Genomic DNA, 23,547 nt, shown 5'->3' with positions numbered 1-23,547 from the left:
TGTCTCAATAATGTCCTTTTGCGACTTTTCTCCTCCGTTCTTAGATTCCATCCAGTATGATATATTGAATATAATTGCCATTATCTGTTTAGTTCTCTATTTTTTCAAATTGTGGAAACATACATGCATCCCAGCCCCCCACAAGCCTACTATTCAGTGGAATTAATTACTTTCACGCAGTACCCTTCCACCATACTTTACTAGAACTTTCCCTTCGTCCCAAACAGAAACCCTACACTCATTTTGCTTTAACACCCATTGACCCCACGGCCCACCCCTAGTACTTTGGGCTCTATTTTCTGTCTCTATGAGTTTGCATATACTCTCATATTTTCTTTGCCATTGCAATGTGGGTTAAATTAAATATCTTAAATCTCTAACAACCTTCTTTGCTTAACTTAACTTCAATGGCATAAAATATGTTCCTTTCCACCCCCATCCCACCATCTTTAGAGATAGACACTAGACACACTTAAAAGAGGAGCCAGGACACCCAAATACTTCCATACTTTTAAAGCTGTGCTTTGCAGAGCCCCAGTGATTGCCATAAGCCTCTCAGAAGCCAAGCAGGCCACCTTCAGCCCCCAGTTCCCACTCCCCCTATCTAGGCTTCAACTCCTGCTGCATCTCTTTCATTTCGTATTGATCCATGTTGATGCATAAATCTATTTATAGAACGTTTTCATGCTTTTTCAAAACAACTTTATTAAGGTACAAATGGCATGTGACAGACTGTACAACTTTAAAAGCACAATTGAAGAATACTGACATATGTTTAACCCATGAAACCAATTCAACAGTCAAGGCGATGAACATAACATCACTTCCAAATGTTCCTTGTGCCCTTTTGCAATCCTTGCCTCCAACCTTCCCCATCCCCAGGCTTCTATCACAATAGATGCATCTGCATTTTCTAGAATTGTGTGTGATGGAATCAATCATACAGCACATGCTAACTTTTATTTGGCTTCTACCTTCAGCCTAGTACTTTGGAGATTTTAAACGTCTGAAAATACCTAACGCAGAGAAAAGTCTTGAGAGGGTTTTGTTTGCAATCCTGTCCTGTCCGGTGCTTTTCTCAATGGCTGAGACAAAGACATAGAAGGAATATATCACGGTGCTCAAAGCCATGTCGATGGTAACAGCGTAATTACTCATACAGGACGGCTTTGAGAATGTTTTCTCTTTGTTACCAGACAGTTACTTTGGCATCCATTCCCTTCACCCACATTTCCTCATCCAGAGGGAAAGGTGGGATGAAAGGTTTTACTACTACTAGTGAACACTCTGAGAACACTGACTCACTGAGTGATGATGGCCAGGGGTCAGCAAACTTTTTTTCTGGTAAACAGCAGAGAAATAAATATTTTAGGTTTGTAACCTATATTTGGTCTCTGTCACAAGTACACCCTTCTGCATAAAAGCAACCATACACGATATGTAAATAGATGAGCATGACTGTGTTCCAATAAAACTTTATTTACAAAAATAGGCGGCGGACCTGATTTGACCTGGGGTCTTTAGTTTGTTACCCTCTGATGTAGGCAATGGAATATCATAGAAAGCTTCTCCTTCAGCTGCTCATTATGGGGTGTGCGCTGTTACGGTGATAGGAGTTGCAGACCTTAGAGGACATTAGCGTCAGTGACGTACTGTGTGACCTATGAAACATTTGGGACACTTTGCTTCTTTGAGCCAGGCTTGGATTAAGGCATAGGCTGAACCTGTGGTGTGCACAGGCAGAGGGTACTGACATTTCCTGAGGCACGGCCAAGGTGACCCACATCTGCCTTCTCTGTTTTATTCCAGCTCCACACGGGCTGTGGCTACACGGGGACAGGCAGGCACCCCAAAATGGAAACCACGTGCTCTTAAATTGCCAGGTAATCACCAGCTGTGACAAACACCTGCAGCACATAGCAGTCAAATCGAGATTTAGAACAGCTTCAACAGGTAGAAATGTACAAGACACTCTGTACTGGGATTATTGAAAACAGCCATGAAAAATAGCCCACATTTATTTAGTGCTTGTTCTAGTTTGCTAGCTGCCGGAATGCAACACACCAGAGACGGATTGGCTTTTAATAAAAGGGGATTTATTTTGTTGGTTCTTCAGAGGAAGGGCAGCTAACTTTCCACTGAGGTTCTTTCTTACGTGGAAGGCACAGGATGGTCTCTGCTGGTCTTCTCTCCAGGCCCCTGGGTTCCAACAACTTTCCCCGGGGTAACTTCTTTCTGCATCTCCAAAGGCTTGGGCTGAGCTGCTAGTGCTGAGATGAGGAATGCCGAGCTACTAGCAGTGCTACGTTGCAATCTCTCATTTAAGCACCAGCCAATTAAGTCAAACATCACCTATTGCAGCAGACACGCCTCCTACCTGACTGCAGATGTAATTGGCAACAGATGAGGTTCACGTATCACTGGCTTATATCTGCAGTAACAAGACTAGGTATGCTCACCTGGCCAAGTTGACAACTGAATCTAACTAACACAGTGCTTAACAGAAAAAAGCTCAACATTTCACCTGCAATATCTCATTGAAGCTTCATCACCAACATTGGAGGGAGATGCTGTTTATTTCTCCCTCATTTAACAGATGATGACATAGGTTCAGAAAGGTGATATAATTTGTCCAGCTGCCTTAGTTTTCTAGGGCTGCTGTAACAAATTACCAAAAAACTAAAAAGAACAGAAGTCTATTTTCTCTGTTTTGGAGGCCAGGAGTTTGAAATCAACGTGTTGGCAGGGACATGCTCCCTTCAAAGGCTCTGGGGAAGAACCTTCCTTGCCTCTTCCAGCTCTTGGCAGTCACTGGTATTCCCGGGCTTGTGGCAGCAGTGCCCCAGTCTCTGCCTCTACCTACACATGGCTTTCGTCCCCAGTGTCTTCTGACTTTCTTCTCTCTGTGTCTCCAAATAAGGACACCAGTCACAGGAGTTAGAGCCCCCCCCCCCAATCTAGGACAACCTCACAATAACTAATGATATCTGCCCCTCACACTCTGAGGTTCCAAGAGGACATGAATCTGGGGCGGGGGGTACACTATGCGACCCCCTACACCAGCTCACACAGTTAGCGAGTCATGGAGGCTAAAAGCAAGCTCAAGTGCAGAGAATCAGAACGTGTGATGTGTATGTTTTCTGAGCTGAGACTAGACCAGCTTGTGTCCTTCCAGAGCAAGACAGCAGGTCCAAATTTTACCTAGCGTTTATCATGGGCAAACACAATTCCAAATTCTTTGCATGAATAATTTAGGGGAAAAAGCTGTGCTGTTGTAACTAAAGACCAAAAAATAAAATAGCTTAAGAAATGAAGTTCATTCTATCTCATTTCACAGACAAGAGAAGGCTCCAATCCAGAAGGAACATGGAACCAACCCAGCTGCTAGGAACCCAGGTGTGCTGGTTTGAAAGGAAGTATGCCCCCTAAGAAAAGTCATGTTTTAATATAAATCCCATTTCTTAAAGGTAGAATAGTCTCTATTCAATGCTGTGTATTTGGGACTGTGATGGGATCATCTCCCTGGTTGATGAGATTTAGTTAAGAACGGTTGTTAAACTGGATTAGGGGATGATATGTCTCCACCCATCTGAGTGGGTCTTGATTAGTTTCTGAAGTCCTATAAAAGAGAAAACATTTTGGAGAATGAGGGACTCAGAGAGAGCAGAGAATGCTGCAGCACCACGAAGCAGAGAGTCCACCAGCCAGCGACCTTTGGAGATGAAGAAGGAAAACGCCTCCCGGGGAGCTTCATGAAACAGGAAGCCAGGAGACAAAGCTAGCAGATGATACCGTATTCGCCATGTGCCTGTCCAGCCGAGAGAGGAGCCCTGACTGCGTTCGCCATGTGCCTTTCCAGATGAGAGAGAAACCCTGAACTTCATCGGCCTTCTTGAACCAAGGTATCTTTCCCCGGATGCCTTTGATTGGACATTTCTATAGACTTGTTTTAATTGGGACATTTTCTCGGCCTTAGATCTGTAAACTAGCAACTCATTAAATTCCCCTTGTTAAAAGCCATTCCGTTTCTGGTATACTGCATTCCAGCAGCTAGCAAACTAGAACACCAGGCTACCGGCAGTTTGCCCATCTCCCACAAGTGGCCTCCAAGGCTATGACAGGATTCACCGTTCTGACCAGTGAGAAGGCAGGAAAGAATAGAAGCTCAGGGCCAGGGGTTCCCTCTTAAGCAAGGGAGGCAGAAATTGCACGGATCATATCCTCTCTCATTCCACTGGCAAGAGCCGGCCACCCCTAGTCGTGGGTAGGGCAGCAAGTGTAGCCTCACCTCAGATTAACTATTTTACTTCATCTTTACAGTAAACCTAATTATCTGACAGATGGGGAGACTGAGACACAGAGACGTGTAGTAAATTGCCACAAGTCACAGAGTTCCAGGATTTGAGCAAACATTGAAGATAGAGCCCAGCACCTCTATACATGCAATGCAACTGGTCCCAAGCTGAATCTTTTTTTATTATTTTTTTTAAGGTAGTAAAATGGTCCTTTATATATGGGATTGTTCCCCTGCAAACATCAGTGCTGTCTCAGGTAGTTGCCATACTTCTGACCCAACTGTAACTGCAAAGCTAATATTTACCGAGCATTTACTATATATATGCCCAGCAAGGGTCTAAATTCTTTCCACAGATGAAACCATTTAATCCTCACAACACACCTACAATAGAGGCCGTATTAGCATTAGTATCTTTTCTTAGTACATTTGCATCGATTTAGGAAAAGAACTAGCAAAACAACAGAAAAAGATATAGAATGATAATATAGAGAAAAAATAAAAATAATAATAAAAATAAAAAATAGAAAAAATATATATAAAAGGAAAAAGAAAAAAACAAAAAACACAAACAAACAAAAAAAAACTATAGCTCAGATGCAGCTTCATTCAGTATTTTAACATGATTACATTACAATTAGGTAGTATTGTGCTGTCCATTTTTGAGTTTTTGTTGATCTTTTTTTTAGAACAATCGCATCACTCCAGAAAAAGAAATAAAAAGGAAAAAGAAAAAACTCGTACATACCATATACCTTACCCTTTCCTCTCATTGACCACTGGGTTTCCATTTAAGAAATTTATTTTACCCCTTTCCTCCCCTATTATTTATTTATTTTTATCCATGTTTTTTACTCATCTGTCCTTACCCTGGATATAAGGCGCATCAGACGCAAGGTTCTCACAATCACACAGTCACACTGTAAATGTTTGACCTTTACCTCCAGTCGTCCAAGCTGGATCTTGCTACAAATGGATAGCACCATTTGGATACCACCAGTGAACTGTGAGTAAAGCCAACTGCTGTAGCCTCAAGTTGTGCTGGTGGAGGTTTTGGTTACTCTGGCTTCCAGGGGGTCCCATTCTACTCTAATAATCTCCAAGTTTCCTGGAGTCATACTCCAGACTTCAATATGACCCACTATTAGAGTGTTTAATGATTAATTTAGATAGAGTCTTTGTTGATTTATTAAAAATCCACGATGGACTAGGCTTATTGATACACAAACAGCTTTCTCACACAGACCCTACTGCCACAAATGGGCTTCCTAGAGATGGTTTCATCTCATCAAAGCATCACTCTCTTTCTTTTAAATTGAGAAACTGTCCAACACATACAGTCCATATGTGGTATCCAATCAATGGCTCACCAGTATCAACATATAGTTTGTATGCATCACCATGATCATTTTGAGGACATTTGCATCACTTCAGAAAAAGAAATAAAAAGAAAAAAGAAAGAACTCATACATCCCATATCCCTCTCTCCTCCCTCTCATTGACCAATAGTATCTCAATCTACCCAATTTTTTACACCTTATCCCTATAATTTATTTGTTATTCTTATTTTTTTTTACTCATCTGTTCATACTTAGGATAAAAGGAGCATCAGACACAAGGTTTTCACAATCACGCAGTCACATAGTACATATCTTTTGACATATGCGTGTGACTTTAGGTTAAGAAAAAATTTGAAAGAGTTTCCCCAAATGCTCATATCAAGTTGGTCACAGAGCAGCAGTTTTTGAACTTTTTGATCTCTGGACCCCTTTATAGTCAAGGATCCCAAAAAGCTCTTGTTTATATGGGTTACATCTGTAGATATTTATTGATTTGAAATTTCAGTTAAAGAAAATTTTTTAATTTACTCATTAATTCATTTCAAATAAAATAAACCCATTGCATGTTAACATAAATAACATATTTTTTATGAAAATAGCCATGTTTTCCCCCAAACAAAAGATTTCATGAGAAACTTGGCATTGGCTTGTAATTTTACAAATCTCTTTAATGTCTGGCTTAATAGAAAGCATCTGGTTGCTTATACCTGCTTCTGCATTCAGTCTGTTTCAATATCATGTCATGCAGCCTCTGGAAAACTCCACTTCATACTCGTGAGAACATGAGAGAAAAAATAGCATTTTTTTTCCATTATACATATCCCCTTATCGAATATTCCTGAAAAAAAATAGGTAGTTATTATTATCATTGTTATCTCCCTTTTTCAGATGAGGAAACCAAGGTTCAGAGCACTCAAGTCATTTACACAAGAACACACAGCTAGGAGCAGGGAAGTTGGAATGAGGAGACAGCCAGGCCTGTCTGGGTTCTTGGCCTCCAGACGGCACTGCAGCCTCCGCCGATGAAAGACAAGCCAGGTTCGTGAGAACCACTTATTCTAGGTAGCTAGGAACAAATAAGAAGGAAGGAGGAGGAAAAAATCGACTGTCTTCCCTCTTTGAAGCCATAGTAAAGAGAAAGACTAAGCCTTGAAATCCTGTTTCTTCTTGGAATCCTAAATGCAAAGCAGTCAGCTCCCGGGTGGTCTTGGCAGGGGCAGGGAGTACATCGTTCAGGGAAGGGAGGCCAGTGTTACTGACCACTCACTACCACCTGGCAGGTACTTCACCTGGGCATCTCATTGAATCCTCACAGTACCCTGCAAAGCAGGCATCATAGTATCCTTCTGCGAAGGAAGAAAGGGCACATATAAAGAGGCTGAGTGACCTGTCCAACATCCCACAGCTACTAAGTCAAAAAAATGTGTCTGTCTTACTCCCCAAACTGGGGCTTTCTCCCACACTTGCCTCCTGGCTAGGAAAGCCTCTCCTTCTCTCTCTGTTTTCAAAGTGGGCTCTTTTCGGTTGATAGAATAATTAGCAATATTACGAAGGGCATGTGTGTGGGAGGGGAAAGTTGTGTTTTTTTTTTAATTTTTAAAAAATACTTTTATTGACAAAACATAACAACATACAAACACGAACATTCTTAACATAAGAACATCCCATTCTTAGTATATAATCAATGACCAACAATAGCATCACATAGTTGTATACATCACATCACATCACATGTATAGCACCATGATCATTTCTTAGAACATTTGCATCACCCCAGAAAAAGAAATAAAAAGAAAAAATTCATGCATATCATACCTCTTACCCCTCCCTCCCTCTCATTGACCACTAGGGTTTCCATCTACGCAATATATTTTTACCTTTGCTCCCCTACTTTTTTCTATACCCCTCACCCCTCCCTTTCATTGATCACTAGTATTTCAATCTACTCAACTTATTTTAACATTTGTTCTCCCTATTATTTATTTATTTATTTTTAATCCATATGTTTTACTCATCTGTCCATACTGTAGATCAAAGGAGCATCAGACTCAAGGTTTTCACAATCACACAGTCACATTGCCAAAGCTGTATCATTATACAATCATCTTCAAGAAACATGGCTACTGGAACACAGCTCTACAGTTTCAGGTACTTCCCTCTATTCTCTCTATTACATGTTAAACTAAAAAGGTGATATCTATGCAATGCACAAGAACAACCTCCAGGAGAACCTCCCGACCCTGTTTGGAATCTCTCAGCCATTGACATTTTGTCTCATTTCACTCTTCCCCCTTTTGGTCGAGAAGATTTTCTCAATCCCTTGATGCTGAGTCTCAGCTCATTCTAGGATTTTTCTCAATCCCTTGATGCTGAGTCTCAGCTCATTCTAGGATTTCTGTCCCATGTTGCCAGGGAGGTCCACACCCCTGTGTTTTTTCTTTTAATACAATTTTTTTTTTATTAGAGAAGTTGTAGATTTACAGAAAAATCATGCAAAAAATACAGAGCTACCCCCAGGTTATTAACGCCTTGCATTAGGGTGGTACATTTGTTTCAATTGATGACAGAATCTTATTATGATTAGTCCATAATTTACATTAGGGTTCTCTGTGTTGTATAGTCACAATTTTTACAACATTTTTATTCTAGTCACTTATATACAATCTAAAATTTCCCCTTCAGATATATAATTTGAATATGCCACATTCAAGTATATAATTCAGTGCTGTTAATAATGATCACAAAGTTGCATTACCATCACAAAGGTGTAGTTTTTTTAAAGGCCGTAGATGGTGGAGTTATGCAGAGAAGGTCAGGTTTAACAAATGACTACGATTGCTGAATCAGTATATTGATATTTCTTTTAGTCTCCAGCACCTTAGAGCAGCTAGGAATAAAAATTTAAAATTGTGGAATTGTAACCCATTAAATTCTGAAATCTGTTCTACAACTAATCTTTGCAACGTACGTTGAAATTAATTGTTTTTTTGTATATAAGCTATTTTTCACAAAAAAGAAAAAAAAGAGAAGGCGAAGTATAATAAAGAAGATGGGATATGACAAATGGATACAACTGCTGAATCTTTACATTGATATTTCTTTTGGTTTCCAGTGCCTTTGAGCAGCTAGAAGAAAAAATGAAAAAGCATGGAACTGTAACCCATACCAAACTTTAAAATCTGTTGTATAACTACTTGTTAAAATGTACTTGGAAATGTATTGCTTTTTTTGTATATATGTTATTTTTCACAATTAAAAAAAAAGTTTTTTAAAAAAAAGGCTGTAGAAAATTCAGGACGAAATTCACACTCCCTGTAGAGCTCAGCCTGGTCTCCCAGCATTTGCTAAAGTCATTGTTTATACATTCTTTCTGTTATTATTTTTTTGGTATAATTTACATCCAATAAATGCACAGATCTTAAGCACTCAATTCCGTTGGTTTTAACAATCGTACATGCCCATATAATTACTACGTAAGTTGAGATGGTGGAAATTTCCACCACTGTGGTAGTTAGATTCAGTTGTCAACTTGGCCAGGTGAAAGCACCTAGTTCTGTTGCTGTGGACATGAGCCAATGGTAGGTGAATCTCATCTGTTGCTAATTACATCTGCAGTCGGCTAGGAGGCGTGTCTGCTGCAATGAGTGATGTTTGACTTAATTGGCTGGTGCTTAAATGAGAGAACGCAATGTAGCACAGTCTAAGCAGCTCAGCATTCCTCATCTCAGCACTCGCAGCTCAGCCCAGGCCAGCCCTTGGAGATGCAGAAAGAAGTCACCCCGGGGAAAGTTGTTGGAACCCAGGGGCCTGGAGAGAAGACCAGCAGGGACCATCCTGTGCCTTCCACGTAAGAAAGAACCTCAGTGGAAAGTTAGCTGCCTTTTCTCTGAAGAACCAACAAAATAAATCCCCTTTTATTAAAAGCCAATCCGTCTCTGGTGTGTTGCATTCCAGCAGCTAGCAAACTAGAACAACCACCCAGAAAGTGCCTTTGTGTCACTTTCTGGTCAATTCCTACCTCCCACTTCAAACTACCACTTTCTGCCTTCTGTCACCATAGAGTCATTTTTCCTATTCTTGAACTTCATATATGGAATTCTGAGGTATGTTTTCTTTCACGCCTGGCTTCTTTTGCTCAGCATAATGTTTCTAAGATTCTTTCCACCATATGCATGCACCACATTTTTATCATCCATTCACCTGTTGATGGGTGTTGGGTTGTTTCCACATTGGGCCAATACGAATAAGACTGAGATGAACATTTGTGTACAAGTCTTTGCATGAACACATGTTTTCATTTCTCTTGGTAAACGCCTAGGAGCAAAGTTGCTGGGTTATACAGTAGGTGCATAATAACTTTATAAGGAACTTCCAAATAGTTCCCCAAAGTAGTTTTCCTATCATTCTCTCCTTTTCCTGACAGCACCGAGGGAGGGTAAAAACCCAGAAGCCTCACCATCAGAAAAGCTGCCAGAAGTGACTAGCCTGTGGTCATGAGACTTTATACAAAATTCTGGACTTCGCAGCTTTCTGTCGTCCCCCAGGGAAGCTGGTGCTGAGATGTGGCTGTCCCCTTCAACAGGGGCGCTTGCTCTCCAGTTGTCCATAGCTCCACTGGCCCCTTCGCTCATCTTCACGGCCCGTCTGTAGGCACCTTGACCCTCGAACAGGCCAAGAAGTCAGGCCCAGACCCCAAGCTGGTAAAGCAACCAACTCACCTTCCCTGGCAACCCACTGCCTTTTCTGGGGCTGGGGCCACTGGCTGTGCAGCCCTGGCACTTTGCCTGACCCCTTTGTCAATCCTAGCTGCTCCTTCTGCACCTCTGTCCGTCTCGCAGGCGGCTATCCCGCAGGTCCCCATTTATGCCAGGTCATTCCATTGCCAGGCCTTTGCTCATCCTGGCTGCTCTCTATCCAGGCAAATCCTGGCGCATCTTCAAGCCACCCCCCATTACTCTTCTGGGTTTCAAGAGGCCTAACACTAGAACTAAATAGCCTGGGTTCAAATCCTGGCTCTGCCACTTATAGGCTGGGTAACCTTGGTCAAGTGACTTATCCTTTTATGCCCATGTTTTCTCATCAGTAAAATGGAGATAATAATAGGACCTATCTCATAGGGGCGTTATTGAGTAACTACAGGTAAAGCACTTAGAGCACAGCTGGCACATTAAGCATTCTAAGAATATGAACAATCACTGTTATTTCTGATTCACCCCATCAAGGACCCCGATACCCAGCTGGGCAAAGTAAAGGAGTGAGGTGGGCTGGAGGGTCAGCCTGGGGCCACCTGGAGACCATGTGCCCATCAGAAAGGGGAGGTGGCCATGGCCAACTGCTTTCCTCTGGCTACTTGAGCCCAGTGTGGCCAGAGCTTCCGATTATTATAGGAGGATAAGTAATCAAGACTTCTGTTTTCAGGCTCTTGATTTTCAAAGTCCAGTAACTGTTTTAAAAAATTGTTTGAATACTTCAAAGGTCTAGCAAAAGCCTCCTCTGCAACCCACTGCTTTACCCAGGGTTGAGAGCTGGACGTGGGCTCCTGGCTGTGTCTTGACTGGTCCTGGCAATTCCCCCGGGCTCTGGAAGCCTCTTCTTTACCCTGCTTTGTTCTGGAGAGTGCACAGAAACGGGGCTGAGCAGGAGGTGGTCACTGTTACTGCTGTAGGGCTGCAGGCAAGGGCTCTGACTGTCAGTGCCCTCCTGGGACTTTCCCTTTAGCCTCTGCCTCCTGCACCAGCATCTTTCCTCCCTCCCCCCTTGCTCCAGCTCGTCCCAAGCCTGCCTGTCCCCAGCGTGGAGGCGGGACAGTGGAAGAGTGGGTGAGTGAAGCACAGCGGTGCCTGGACTAGAACCTCTACCCCAGCCCCCCGGCCCTGCCTGCCATGAGACCTGGTCAGGTGAGAGCCCAGGTGGGAGCTGGTGTGGGCTGAGCGCAGGGCAGGCACCTGCCCAGGGTTCAAGGGTTCTGGGCTGAGCCTGGGCCTCTCCTCTCTCCCTGGGGAGATCATTCACTCTTCCTTTAATCCCTGCTGCAGCAGCTGAGGTTGGAGTTTGGAGTTTGACCTACGTGGAGGCTTTCTTTTGGCTACAGGCGGTGCAGGAGTGAGGGTCATCACTGCCTTCTTGGGGTATCAGCTGTGAGGAGAGCCCAGGTGTCTCCCTTCTCACAGCCATCTCAGCCTCAGAAGTTACTGACAGGCCCCAGGCCCTGCGTCCAGAATAAGGTAAGACTCCCCCTGAACCAACACCCACTCCTCAGACTGGTCTTGTGACAGGCAAATGTGGGGCAGGGATATAGTGCTGGCCGGAAGGGATCCACCTACGAACCTTGGAGAAGCTTGTCATGTCCCTGGCAAACAAAGAGAGATTTGGGGGTGGGCATTGTGGCACGAAGCTGGCAACCAGCAGCACCGGGAATGGATACCTGGTCTTCCATTTAACTAGGCTCAGGGACATTGGACTGTCATCTTACCTTGTTGACCCTCAGGTCCTTATCTGTCAAATGGGAATGTGAACCTCATCCCGGCCCAGCCCATGAGTGTGGTGCACTCACAAAGACAGAAAGAAATAATGCATGTGAAATCTCTACATAAACAATATAAAAAACAACCAAACGAACGTATTACTATGACTGCAGCTAATATTAACTAAAAATAAATATTCATTTTCACTGGTAGATTCTGGGCACATGCAAAGAGCTTTAAGTACTGGAGCTCTAACTCGTATGACAGCCCTGGAAGGCAGACACAGCCATCCCTAATTTATAGACAAAGACTAAGATACATTAACTTGCCCAAAGTCACATAGATAATAAGTGGCAAAAGTGGGACTCAACCTCAAGCAGGTAGACTTCCACAGCAGGTGCTCAGACTCAGTTATAAGTGGTTTGCAAATAGTGTTTTGTGGGATGCTGGGGAAGTGGTTGATAAGGATATCCTCCCCAAAGGGTGTCCTGGGAATTTGATTTTGGGAAACACTGCATCATGGACTTGAAGGGGCACAAAGGAAGGGTATAGCAAAGGCACTGAAATTCCACATTTGTTTGTAGCCCGAATGTTTCTTGACTGCCTGCTTTGAGCCAATTGCCGGGACATCATGCTAGATAGACGTGGTCCCATCTTCGTGGAACTTACAGCGTGGGGGAGCCAAGCACTAGGGGCAGACTCATACAAAGCAAATGCTCAACCTGATAAAACTGTGATGAGAAATTGTGTTTGTGACGAGAGCAAATTCCTTGGGAATCCAGTTAAGACTGAGGCTAGGAGGAGATTCCTTTGGGGATATGACGGTAGGCAGCAATGTAAAGGATAAGCAGGAACTCATCAAGCAGAAGCATAAGGAAAAGCATCCCGGGCAGAGGGACAGAAGGAAATAGTATCGAAGGACGAGAAAGACGTCCAGTGTGAAATGCGTGGTGAGGACAACAGAGCACATAAGTGCTGAGGTATTTGGAGCAGGAAAGGGAACTGATTTATGCTCCAAGCTCTCTCTGCCTCCTGTATGAGGAGTGGACTAGAAGGAAGCAAGAGTGGCATTGGGGAGGCAAATGGGCGGTTATTGCTCTATCCAGACAGAAGTGATGGGGGCTTGGACGAGGGCTATAGAGATAATAATGAAGGAAAATGGATGGATTCAAGTTCTACTTTGGAATTGGAAGTGAATTGATTCTGGGAATAAAGAAACTTTGTAAATTATGTGAGGATATGTTTGCTTCCCGTGGCATCATTGGCTCTTGGATGCAGAGCCCAGCACATAGTGGGTGCTCACGTATCATCGAGTTTCTCATGCGAGCAGTAGGGCAGGTGAAGTTGTCATTTGGTGAGATGGGGAAACCTGAAAGGAGAACGTGTTTGGATTGAAAAGCATGGTGTCTGAAGAAGATACATTTGAGGCATCTATTAACCATCCAGAGAAATGCCACAGAGGCATTCAGATGGATAGGTCTGGGACCCAGAAGGTAGTTGTGTGACTTCTGTTCTCTTCAGGAATCATGAGACAGAACACCTGGAATAAGGTGAGTGGAGGAGAATGCCTACCTAGGGTTCCCTGCACGCACTGAGCATGTCCGTTAAATTTCTGCGGCTCATCCGGGGAAAGCTGCCCTGCTCTTTCATGCCTGTGATTCCCTCCTGATTCCCAGAACCGTGGCTCTGCTCTTCCTAATGGGCTGGGGATTATCTGGGGCTCTGCTCCTGCCAAAAGTCCCGTGGGATTTGTTCTCGTGGCCTTTTTTTAGAGACCTGTTCCTAGTGAACCCCATAACATCAGCTGGTCCAGGCAGCCAGAGATGATTCCTTTTGCTCCTTCCTTCCACATGTGTAGGCCCTGATGGCGTCTCTCTGCCGACCCCTCCCCTTTGGCACTGCCTCCTGGACTCCAGCCAAAGGTGTGGCTTGTGGCCATGGAGTGGGCAGTTATTTCCCTTGTCAGTGCCCACAAAGTCATAGTAGGAAAGGGTGTGAGTGGCTGCTGGCCTGAGCCACGCTTGTCGTCTTGGCTGGAATTTTCCTTGTCAGGGGCCCACAGGCTGTGGTGTGGTCAAGATCTCAGGGGTCAAATCAGCTAGGAGTCCTGGTTCAGTCATTTACCAACAGCTGACCTGAGCTCCAATCCCTAGCCTTGCTCAGTCTTATCTTCCTTGCCTTTCAGCATTGCTATGTGTTTGAGATGAGAGTTGTGCATGTAGATGGCATGGGCCTGCCTGGCCACAAAGTCCACACCCTTCTATTTTTATTTTGTAAAATGTTTTATAGGAAGGGCGGAGACAGACCAAGCATTCTGTACCTAATCACATTATATAGAGTTTGCTTAATGCTGTCAATAAACCTTTATGTGTCAATAAACATTTATGTGTGATCATTATCCCCATTTTATAGCTGGGGAAAAAAGCTCAGAGAGGTTAAGTTATTTACCCAACATCACAGAGCTAATAAAAGGTATAACTGAAATTTGAATGAAGGCAGCACAGTTCTAAAGTCTTTACACTTTATCACAACACAGCTATTTCCCGGAAAGTCTTTGCCCATAATTAAATTGTGTAGTGAGGAGGTCGTTGTCACTTTTGTTCACTGCAGGCTCTTCTCGCTCTTTCTCTCTCTCTCTGGGCTCTCTCTCAAGATCATCTAGCCTCACCCACTCTAATGTATTTGATTTGTCAGCAAATCCACCTACATGCTTGCAAAATAATACTAATTTGTGTCTTTGAGTGTTTTTTTCGTATTCATAGATGATTTTATGCAATAAATCTTGTTCCACTTATTTGTTTTGTTTTTCTTTTCTCATGAAATGTTTCCGATGCGCAAGATTTAAATGGTATAAATGCCCACCCAGGAGCCAGCCTAAGAAAACAAACTGCAACTGGTATGACCTTAATACTCCATCCCACCTGTTGGCCCATGCCCTGTGTACTTGTTTGGCAATCTTTTCCTTACAGCAGGGCATGGAAAATTTTCACATTTGCCTTAGCAAATTTTTAAAGAAGAAGGGTGACCCTGCTTGGCTCCGCTTCCTTTTGTCTTTTGCCAGTAAGCAAGCTCAAGGGTAGGGTGTTCTGCTTGGAAACAAAGCCCTTGTTATCCCTGCCTTGTCCTCCCACATAGGGGTGCACGGGGCTGGGGTGGGGGCTGTAGCCTCAATTCACCCAGTGGTTCTGAGCACAGCAGCTGCTGCAAGGTGCTGGGCTGAAAAGCCCCACAAGGACAGGGGCCATGTCCGCCTTGTTCCCCTAGTTACATTATGTAATGAACTTGCTTGATTTTGTCCTTTGCCCTTTGTGCCTAGCACAGTGCCTGGCATACAGCTGGTGCCTGACAAGTGTTTGCTGAAAGTAACAATAGGGAGAAAAAGATGGAGGGAAGGTGTCAAGGAGGGGAGGAGAGAAAGAAGGAAAGGACAGGAGGAGGAACGGTGAAAAGGAAGTCCGTGTTGGATAATGCAAATAGCATCGGTTTGGTTCGAATCCTACTGAAGCTTAACTGTGACCCAGAAGCAAGTGGTGGAGCCAGGAGCTAAACCTAGACCACTTTCACCTCTTAGTGGCTCGGTTCCCACCTGTAAAGTGCAAGTATAAGAGCACTTGCCTCACTCTATTGATGTGAGGATTAAATGAGATGACAAAACTAAAGAGAGCTCCGTGGCTGGCACTTGAATAGAAAAAGGGCTTGCTAAATTTTAGAGATTATTATTGCTTTGCGTGCAGCATGTATTTGCTGAAGAAGGGGCACACTGAGCGCTGGGAGAGGGGTGGGTTCCTCAGCAAAACTCATCCTGGAGTTTGTGGCAGACCCAGGTGGTGACAGCACTTGGGTTCTGGGGGTTATCCCTTCCATGCCCGTATTCTCATCGTGAAGACAGAGCGGAGGACCTGCGGCCCCTGGACAGACGCCCACCTCCCTGCGACTTCTCCAAGGAAGTCCTTGGAGATCTGCCAGTCCCCACCCCCACCGAAGCCCGTTCACCCAGGCCGAGGGCGGTGATGAGTAACTTGTTTATCTGCTCGGAGGGAGCAGCTCCCACCACTCGCTCGCTCGCTCGGTGCCTGGCAGGCAGAGGCCTGGAAGGGAAACGGGGGGCGGCGCAGGAGCGCGCGGGAGGGCTGGCTCACCCTTTGGCCGGCAGCCTCGCTCCTCCCTCCTCCCTCCCCTTCCTTCCTTTCAGATCTGCTGAGTTCTAGAACAATTTGCCCTACTCCCCAGTTCATCATCCAGCTCCACTGCGTCCTGCACTTCCCAAACTCCGGGTCTGGGGAAGCAGGAGCAGTTGGCAGTGGTTGAACACTCAGGCTCTGATGTCAGACAGGCGTGGATTTGAGTCCCGGCTTGGCTGCCCTCAGCCGTTGTGGTCGGAGACCTGACACCACACTTCTCCAATGAAGGAGTGGGATAAGAAGCTACCTCCTCAACGAGGCTTCACCCGGAGACAGCCTTTAGGGACCATCTAGGCCCTCTCCTCCCAGTTTCCAGAATCTGCATTTCCTGGTTTGACCCTCCTTTTAGAGTTTGCATTTCCATCCCAGAAGGGGTTGCCAACTCCAGCCCTCCCTTCCCGGTTTTCTTGCCCTGAGAACCTGAAGGTCTCTGGTTCAGTTAAGTTATTCTTAAGCAGGAATTATTATCATCCTGTTTTTCAGATGACAATGATAATAAAACATAGACCCAACTGAGGCTCAGAGAATTGATGGGTGATCTGGGGTACAATTCTGGCTTCTGCTTCTTATTCCTTCTTCTAAGTGGTAATTGCCTGAGCTGCAATTGCCCAACACAGGACAGTCTGACTGTTTTCCTTCCCTCCTTCCTTTTCTTTCCTCCCTCCCTTCCGTTTTCCCTCTCCATAAATGCTGTGTACCAGTGGTTGCTTGGGTGTTCTCTTCCTTGGAGAGGGCCACTGTGTTCCATCAACAGGGACAAAGAGCAAGTCCCAGCCCTAGAGAGAGAAGTTCAAAGCTGCACTCAGCAGAGGAAGGAAAACTGCAGATCATGGCGCTCACCCCTGAGGCATCTTCTCCAAGGGAGTATCAAACCTCCTCCTTTATGCATCTAAAGTCCTCAACTATGGGTGGGGAATGGGATGTCTTAGTTTGCCAGAGGAGCTATAACAAATAGCACAAAATGTTCTGGCTTAAATGACAGGAATTTATTGTCTCACAGTTTTGGAAGCTACAAGGCTAAAATCAAGGTATTGATTGGTCCTGCTTTCTCCAGTCCGTAGGTGTAGCTTTCCACCAGCCCTCTGTCACATGGCTAATCCCAGTCCTCTCACCTCCTGTGGCTCCTACTACTCTGTCCAGTTTCCTTTGCTTACAAGGACTCCAGTTACATTGTATTAAGACCTTCCCTGATGCCACTTGTCCTCATAATAATAGAATCTTTGAAGATCCTATTCACAAATGAGTTCACAGCCACGGGACCGGGGATTAAGATTTGAACATGTCTTGTGGGGAACATGATTCGATCCCCAATAGCAGGGAGGGGAAATTGTGTCCCCTAGGAACACTTTTGATTTCCAGAATTGGGAGGAGAATGCCACTGGAATCTAGTGGGTGTGTAGAGGCCAGGGTTGCTGCTAAACATTCTCACAGTACAGAGCATCTCCCACATTAAAGCATTATCCAGTCCAAAATTTCAAACATATTGAGGTTGAGAAACCCTGCTTTAAGGTCAAGAAACTTCCTTCCCTTCCAGGTAACCAGGTCATCTTCTGATCAGTCTTTAAGAAGTGCTGAACAGAAGTGGGGAATTGTCCCTTTCCTCAGTTTTTTCTCACTTCCCCTGTCAAGTCCTATTCTTTCTGATTTGAATTATTTCTCTAATTCTCGCCTCTATTCAAGCTCCCATAAGCCCCTTCCAGTTGTCAGAGTAGCGTACCCATCTGATCATGCCACTTCCTTGTTCAAGATTCTTCAGTGGTTCCCTTAACCTAGAGTGGAGATTTGCAACAGAGGCATTGCTTCTCCCGACCAGGAGATATTTTGAAATTTTGTGGGAGAATTCTTGCTTGTCACAGTGATTTGGAGGCACTTCTGGCATTCAGTGAATGGAGGCCAAAGAGACGAGACATCGTGAAATGCATGAAACTGCTCTGTACAAAAAAACTTTCAGGAATCCCACCCCAGACTCATGTGGGCAACAACCTTTATAAGTATTTGACTCTAGAATTTACCTCCAGTTTACTTAAAAACACAGTGTTCATTTTTTTTTAACCTAAAAATGTACCTGCTATTTATTTTCATGAAATTTTCTCAGATATTTTTTCAAAGGGCTTTCGAAGTAATAGTATGGCATATCAGGGCAATTGCTTGGATTTCCTTACAAAAAGCAAAAGCACAAAATATATTTGCAAATGTAAATATTTGGATGTATATCCTAGCTTCTCTTCTGCTGTTTGTCTGTGTATTCATTCTTTAATTATTCTGTGCTTTTGGAATGGAATACCTTCTGATTTTCTTATTTCTCTTAAATCCAAAGCAAGCATCTAACTGCCTCTTTGGGGTCTGCTGGTGGAGTCAGACTAGAGTATTCATGTGTCAAAGCATTCATTATTTTACCATAAATTAGTTTCCTTTTATTCCTCTTTTAAATTACAGTAAGATCATTGTGCTGATTTTTTTTTAATTATGTGAATAGGTAGGTAACATTAACTGTGAATTTCATTTCAGGGTAGTAAAAAGGGGCACTATAAAATATTTGTTAGAAAAGCAGGGCAGGATGACTGATAGTTGGAAAATGACTGACCTTATAAAATCCTTTGAAGGACATTAAAGGGTTGAATAATCTGTCTCTTTCGTACCTGGCTAGCCTCACCTCCCATCTCCCCACCTTACTTAGTATTAAGTAAGGGACTCCGCATTACTGAATACTCAGGCAAGAATCTGGTGGTCTCTTAAACATGTCATACTTATTCACACCTCAGTGTCTTTGGATGTTTTGTTTATTTGTTTTTGCCTGAAATGCTTCCCTACTCTGCTCATCCACATAGGACCCCCCTATTAATTCTTCAAAACCCAACTTTTATACTGACTTCTGGATTCCTCCATGCAAAATTAGGTAGTCCCTCCCTCACTACACCTTGTAAAAAATAATAGCACTACTACAGGAACTACTAATAGCTGCACTTTATTGAGCATAGTATCTGTGCAACGCACTGTGTTCCACATCTCATTAGCATTAACTCAAAGCAGTCTATGAAATATGAACTATTATTGCCCCATTTTGCAAATGGGTAAGCAGCAGCTTAGAGAAGTTGAAGACCTTGTCCAAATTCTCAGGGTTGGTAAGTGGTAGAATCAGCTCTATAGCAACTAAGCTTGAATTTTAAGAAGACTGTCTCCATGCACCTCTATGTTTGAATCATCACACTATGTGGTTGTTGTCTGTGGGTAGACTTTTCTCATCATCTGAGATGGCAGGAAATGTTTCCCTCTGCTCCTGAACCCTCAGAGTCTGACAAGAGTGGAGTCACATCCTAACACAGGAGTTGTATCTAAGTTAATGTTAAAATGGCTTAAAGAATTAATTTCCTGTTGCTGCTATAACAAATTACCACACAACTAATGGCTTAAAACAACACAAATTTACTATCTTGCAGTAATGGAGGTCAGAAGTTCTAAATAGCCCTCTCTGGGTTGGAATCATGGTGCCACTGGGCTAAAAATCAAGGTGTCATCAGGGCTGAATTTTTTCTGAATGTTCTAGGGGAAGATCCATTTCTTTGCTTTTTCAACCTCTAGAGATTGGCTTGTGACTGCTCCCTCCATCTTCTAAGTCAGCAACGTCAGGCTGAATCCTTCTCATGCCACCATTTCTCTGATTCTCTCCTCTGATTCCCTCTTCCACTTTTAATGTCCTTTGTGATTACATTGGACCTAGTCAGATAATATGGGGTAATTTCCCTATTTAAAGTTCAGCTGACTAGCAACCTTAATTCTGTCTGCAGCTTTAATTCTTCTTTGCCTTGTAATGTAACATAGTCATGGGTTCTCGACTATGTAGACATCTGTGGGAGACCATTATTCTTCCTCTGAGAGTAATCCCTTCAATTGCCTATGGAAGCACCATATACTGAGATGCAACTTAGGATAGTGGTTTGCAGTGTAGATTTGGGGGTAAGATTATTTAGGTTTAGATCCCAGTCCCACCACTTGGACTGTATTAGTGTGGGCACGTTACCTAACTTTTCTGTGCCTCGGTTTCCTTATGTATAAAATAGAAATGATAATAATAGCACCTGATCTGTAAACATTTAGAATAATACCTGGCATGTAGTAGATGCAATATAGGTGTCTGTTAAATATGTGTAATTTTATGGGCATAGCCCAGCATTAGAACAAGATTTCAGTATCTTGGCTGTGTCTCAGATAAAATTGTTGCTTTGGCCCTCATCCCCTTAGAAACGGAAACTGGCATGAGTCATAGCAAACACTAATGTCTCTACTGGGCATGTGTTTATTAAATGGAAGAGGGTGGTAAAACCATCTGTATGACTTAAATTGTTTATTTTTCCTTATATTTCCAAGTAGGTGATTGAATTGGTAAGAATTAACTGGCTTTGATGTGACTTCATTGTAAATATCCATTGAATGAATGAGTGGACGAAAACACTCATTCATTCTAAAACATCTTCAGTGGGTGGAAGAATGGGTGAATCTGTCTTCTTGAAGGAGACACACTCTGTCTCTACCACACAACCTTCCATGTATGTTGTCTTGATTAGAGGCTCCAGGGAGACCTCCACAGAGTGGGTAAGTAAAGGGACACAGGGTTCTGGCATCTGACATGCAGTTGCACTCCTACAGGATTGAAAATTTCATTCAGAACCATGGAGAGCGTCCCCAGCAGCCCTGAGCCCACGCGGTCGGACCCCCTGGAGGCGTTTCCCCAGAGGAGCCTGGAGCCAGGTGACATTGCAGTGCTGGTTCTGTACTTCCTCTTTGTCCTGGCTGTTGGACTATGGGTAAGCCAAGCCGGTGGGGAGTGGGGAGACAGGGAAATGTCTGGCCAGAGACCCTGAGCTAATCCCATCATTTTGGGGTTACTGACTGACAGAGAGGAAGAAACTAGCAGAAGGTCAAACAGTAAGGACGGTGCAATTTGAAAAACACATTGAACGTTGACAGGCACTATGCTAATCCCTTTTATTTATGTTACTTGATGTAATTTGAAAAGGCCCCTGTGAAGAAGATACTATTGCTATATCCACTTTTAGTTCCGGTGTCAACTTGGCCAAGTGATGAGTCCCAGTTGTTCTGTTGCTGTGGGCTTAAAATCAGTAAATTCACTTCATCCATGGCTGATTACATCTGCTGTCAGCTAAGAGGAGTGCCTTCCTCAGTGAATGAGGCTTAAGAGAAGAGGTTAGAAGAAAGAACAGCTCAGCTTAGGTCAGGTGCTCAGACCCAGGCATTTGGAGATGCAGAAAGGACACAGCTTGAGGAAAGCCGTTTGTGCCCAGAAGCCTGGAGAGAAGGCCAGCAGGCGTGGCTGTGTGCCTTCCCACATGACAGAGGAACCCAGATGAAAGTTAGCTGTTTTTCCTCCGAGGAACTTTAAATTTGTAACTAAAAACATCCCCTTTATAAAAGCCAGTTCATCTCTGGTTATCGCATTCCAGCAGCCTTAACAAACTAAAACACCATTTTACAGATAAGGAAACTGAGGCTCAAAGAATTTAAGTAAGTTAGTAAGTATCCTTTTAGAAAGTTTGGAGAATGAGGGCTAGAATCCTTTATTTTGAAGCCTGTGATCTTTCCTTTTTTAACTTAAAGGAATTTTATTTTTAAAGGTAATACAGTCACACTATTCAAAAATAAAAACAACTTGGAATGATATAAAGTGAAAAATCTCACTACTACCCTTACCTCCACAAGTAACCACTGTTATTAGCTTTATTTTTTTTATCTGCTGTATGGCAGGGGTCACATTTCATTCTTTTTCCATGTGAGTATCCCCTTATTGCAACACCATTTGTTGAATTTTTGTTTGTTTTTGGGAGGTGCATGGGCCATGTTATTAGCTTTTTTTTTTTTTTTACTTTTTAATTGTATAGTATACATATATACAAAGCAAAGAAATAAAAAAAAAGCAATAGTTTTCAAAGCACTCTTCAACAAGTGATTACTGGACAGACCCCAGAGTTTGTCACAGGCTACTACACGATCCTCTCTAAGAGGATCCTTCTAGCTGCTCCAGAATATACGAGCCTAGAGGGCTTAAGCATTATTTTTTGTCATCACAATAGACTTTTTTTTCTTCTTTTTTTTGTGAAAAATAACCTATACACAAAAAAAGCTATAAATTTGAAAGCACAGCACGGCAATTAGTTGCAGAACATATTTCAGACTTTGACGTGGGTTTCAATTTCACATAAGCTCTGATAAGTTGTATTCTCACTTTCATTCCTCTCCAGACAGTTACTTATTTCTCTAGCAATTTCTTCTTTGACCCATTGGTTGTTTAAGAGTGTGTTATTTAATCTTCATATATTTGTGAATGTTCTTGTTCTTTGGTGGTTATTGAGATCCAGCTTCATCCCATTGCGATCAGAGAAAGTGCTTTGAATAATTTCAACATTTTAAAATTTATCAAGACCTGTTTTGTGCCCCAGTGTATGATCTATTCTGGAGAATGTTCCATGAGCACTAGAGAGGAATGTATAACCTTATGCTTTGGGTACAATGAACTATCTAGGTCTCATTATTAGGTCTAATTCATTTATAAAGTTATTTAACTTCTCTATTTCCTTGTTGATTTTCTCTCATGTTGTACTATAAAGGAAAGTGGTGTATTGAAGTCTCATACTATTATTGTTGAAACGTCTACCACTCCTTTCAGTTTTGCCAATGTCTGTCTCATGTACTTTGGAGCTCCTTGATTGGGAGCATAAACATTTATGACTGTTGTATCTTCTTGGTGTATTGACCCTTTAATTAGTATATACTGTCCTTCTTTGTCTCTTATGATGTCTTTACATTGAAAGTCTATGTTGTCGGATATTTGTATAGCTAGCTCCTCCTGCTTTCTTTGGTTACAACTTGTGTGGAAAATCTTTTTCCATCATTTCCCTTTCGATCTATTTGTATCCTTGTGTCTAAGATGAGTCTCTTATAAGCAGCATTTAGCTGGATTATGTTTTTTAATCCGTTCTGTCAATAGGTATCTTTTAATTGGCAAATTTAGTCCATTAAATTGTATTAGCATTCAAAGTTATTACTAAAAATGCATTTCTTGATTCCACACTCTTATCTTTTTTATTTTGTTTGTCAGATGTATATATTCTTCTCCCTCTTTCTCTTTGTATTCTTTAGATTACCCTTAGTGGTACTCTTCAATTCTGTGTCCTCCTCTAGGCCTCCCTCACCTGTCTTTTTTTTTCAACTGGCAGAACTCCTTTTAGTATTTCTTGTAGTTTCGGTCTCTTGTT

General features: G+C 43.0%; 1 protein-coding gene across 2 annotated transcripts in view; it reads left to right on the top strand.

The window, feature by feature from the left end:
- The first annotated feature begins 11,657 nt into the window (after positions 1–11,657).
- SLC5A11 (solute carrier family 5 member 11) overlaps positions 11,658–23,547 on the top strand; it is a 72,858-nt gene continuing 60,968 nt past the window's right edge. For both annotated transcript variants that reach the window (XM_077141501.1, XM_077141500.1), the window contains exons 1-2: positions 11,658–11,858; positions 20,924–21,081. In XM_077141501.1, coding sequence (XP_076997616.1) covers positions 20,947–21,081 — 135 coding nt within the window. In that variant the 5' untranslated portion in view covers positions 11,658–11,858; positions 20,924–20,946. The remainder of the gene's footprint in view (positions 11,859–20,923; positions 21,082–23,547) is intronic.

Source organism: Tamandua tetradactyla, chromosome 23 (genome assembly GCF_023851605.1).
Source record: "Tamandua tetradactyla isolate mTamTet1 chromosome 23, mTamTet1.pri, whole genome shotgun sequence".
NCBI lineage: Eukaryota > Metazoa > Chordata > Mammalia > Pilosa > Myrmecophagidae > Tamandua > Tamandua tetradactyla.
Note: the sequence above shows the minus strand (reverse complement) of the source record. Positions and strands in the feature narration are given on the sequence as shown.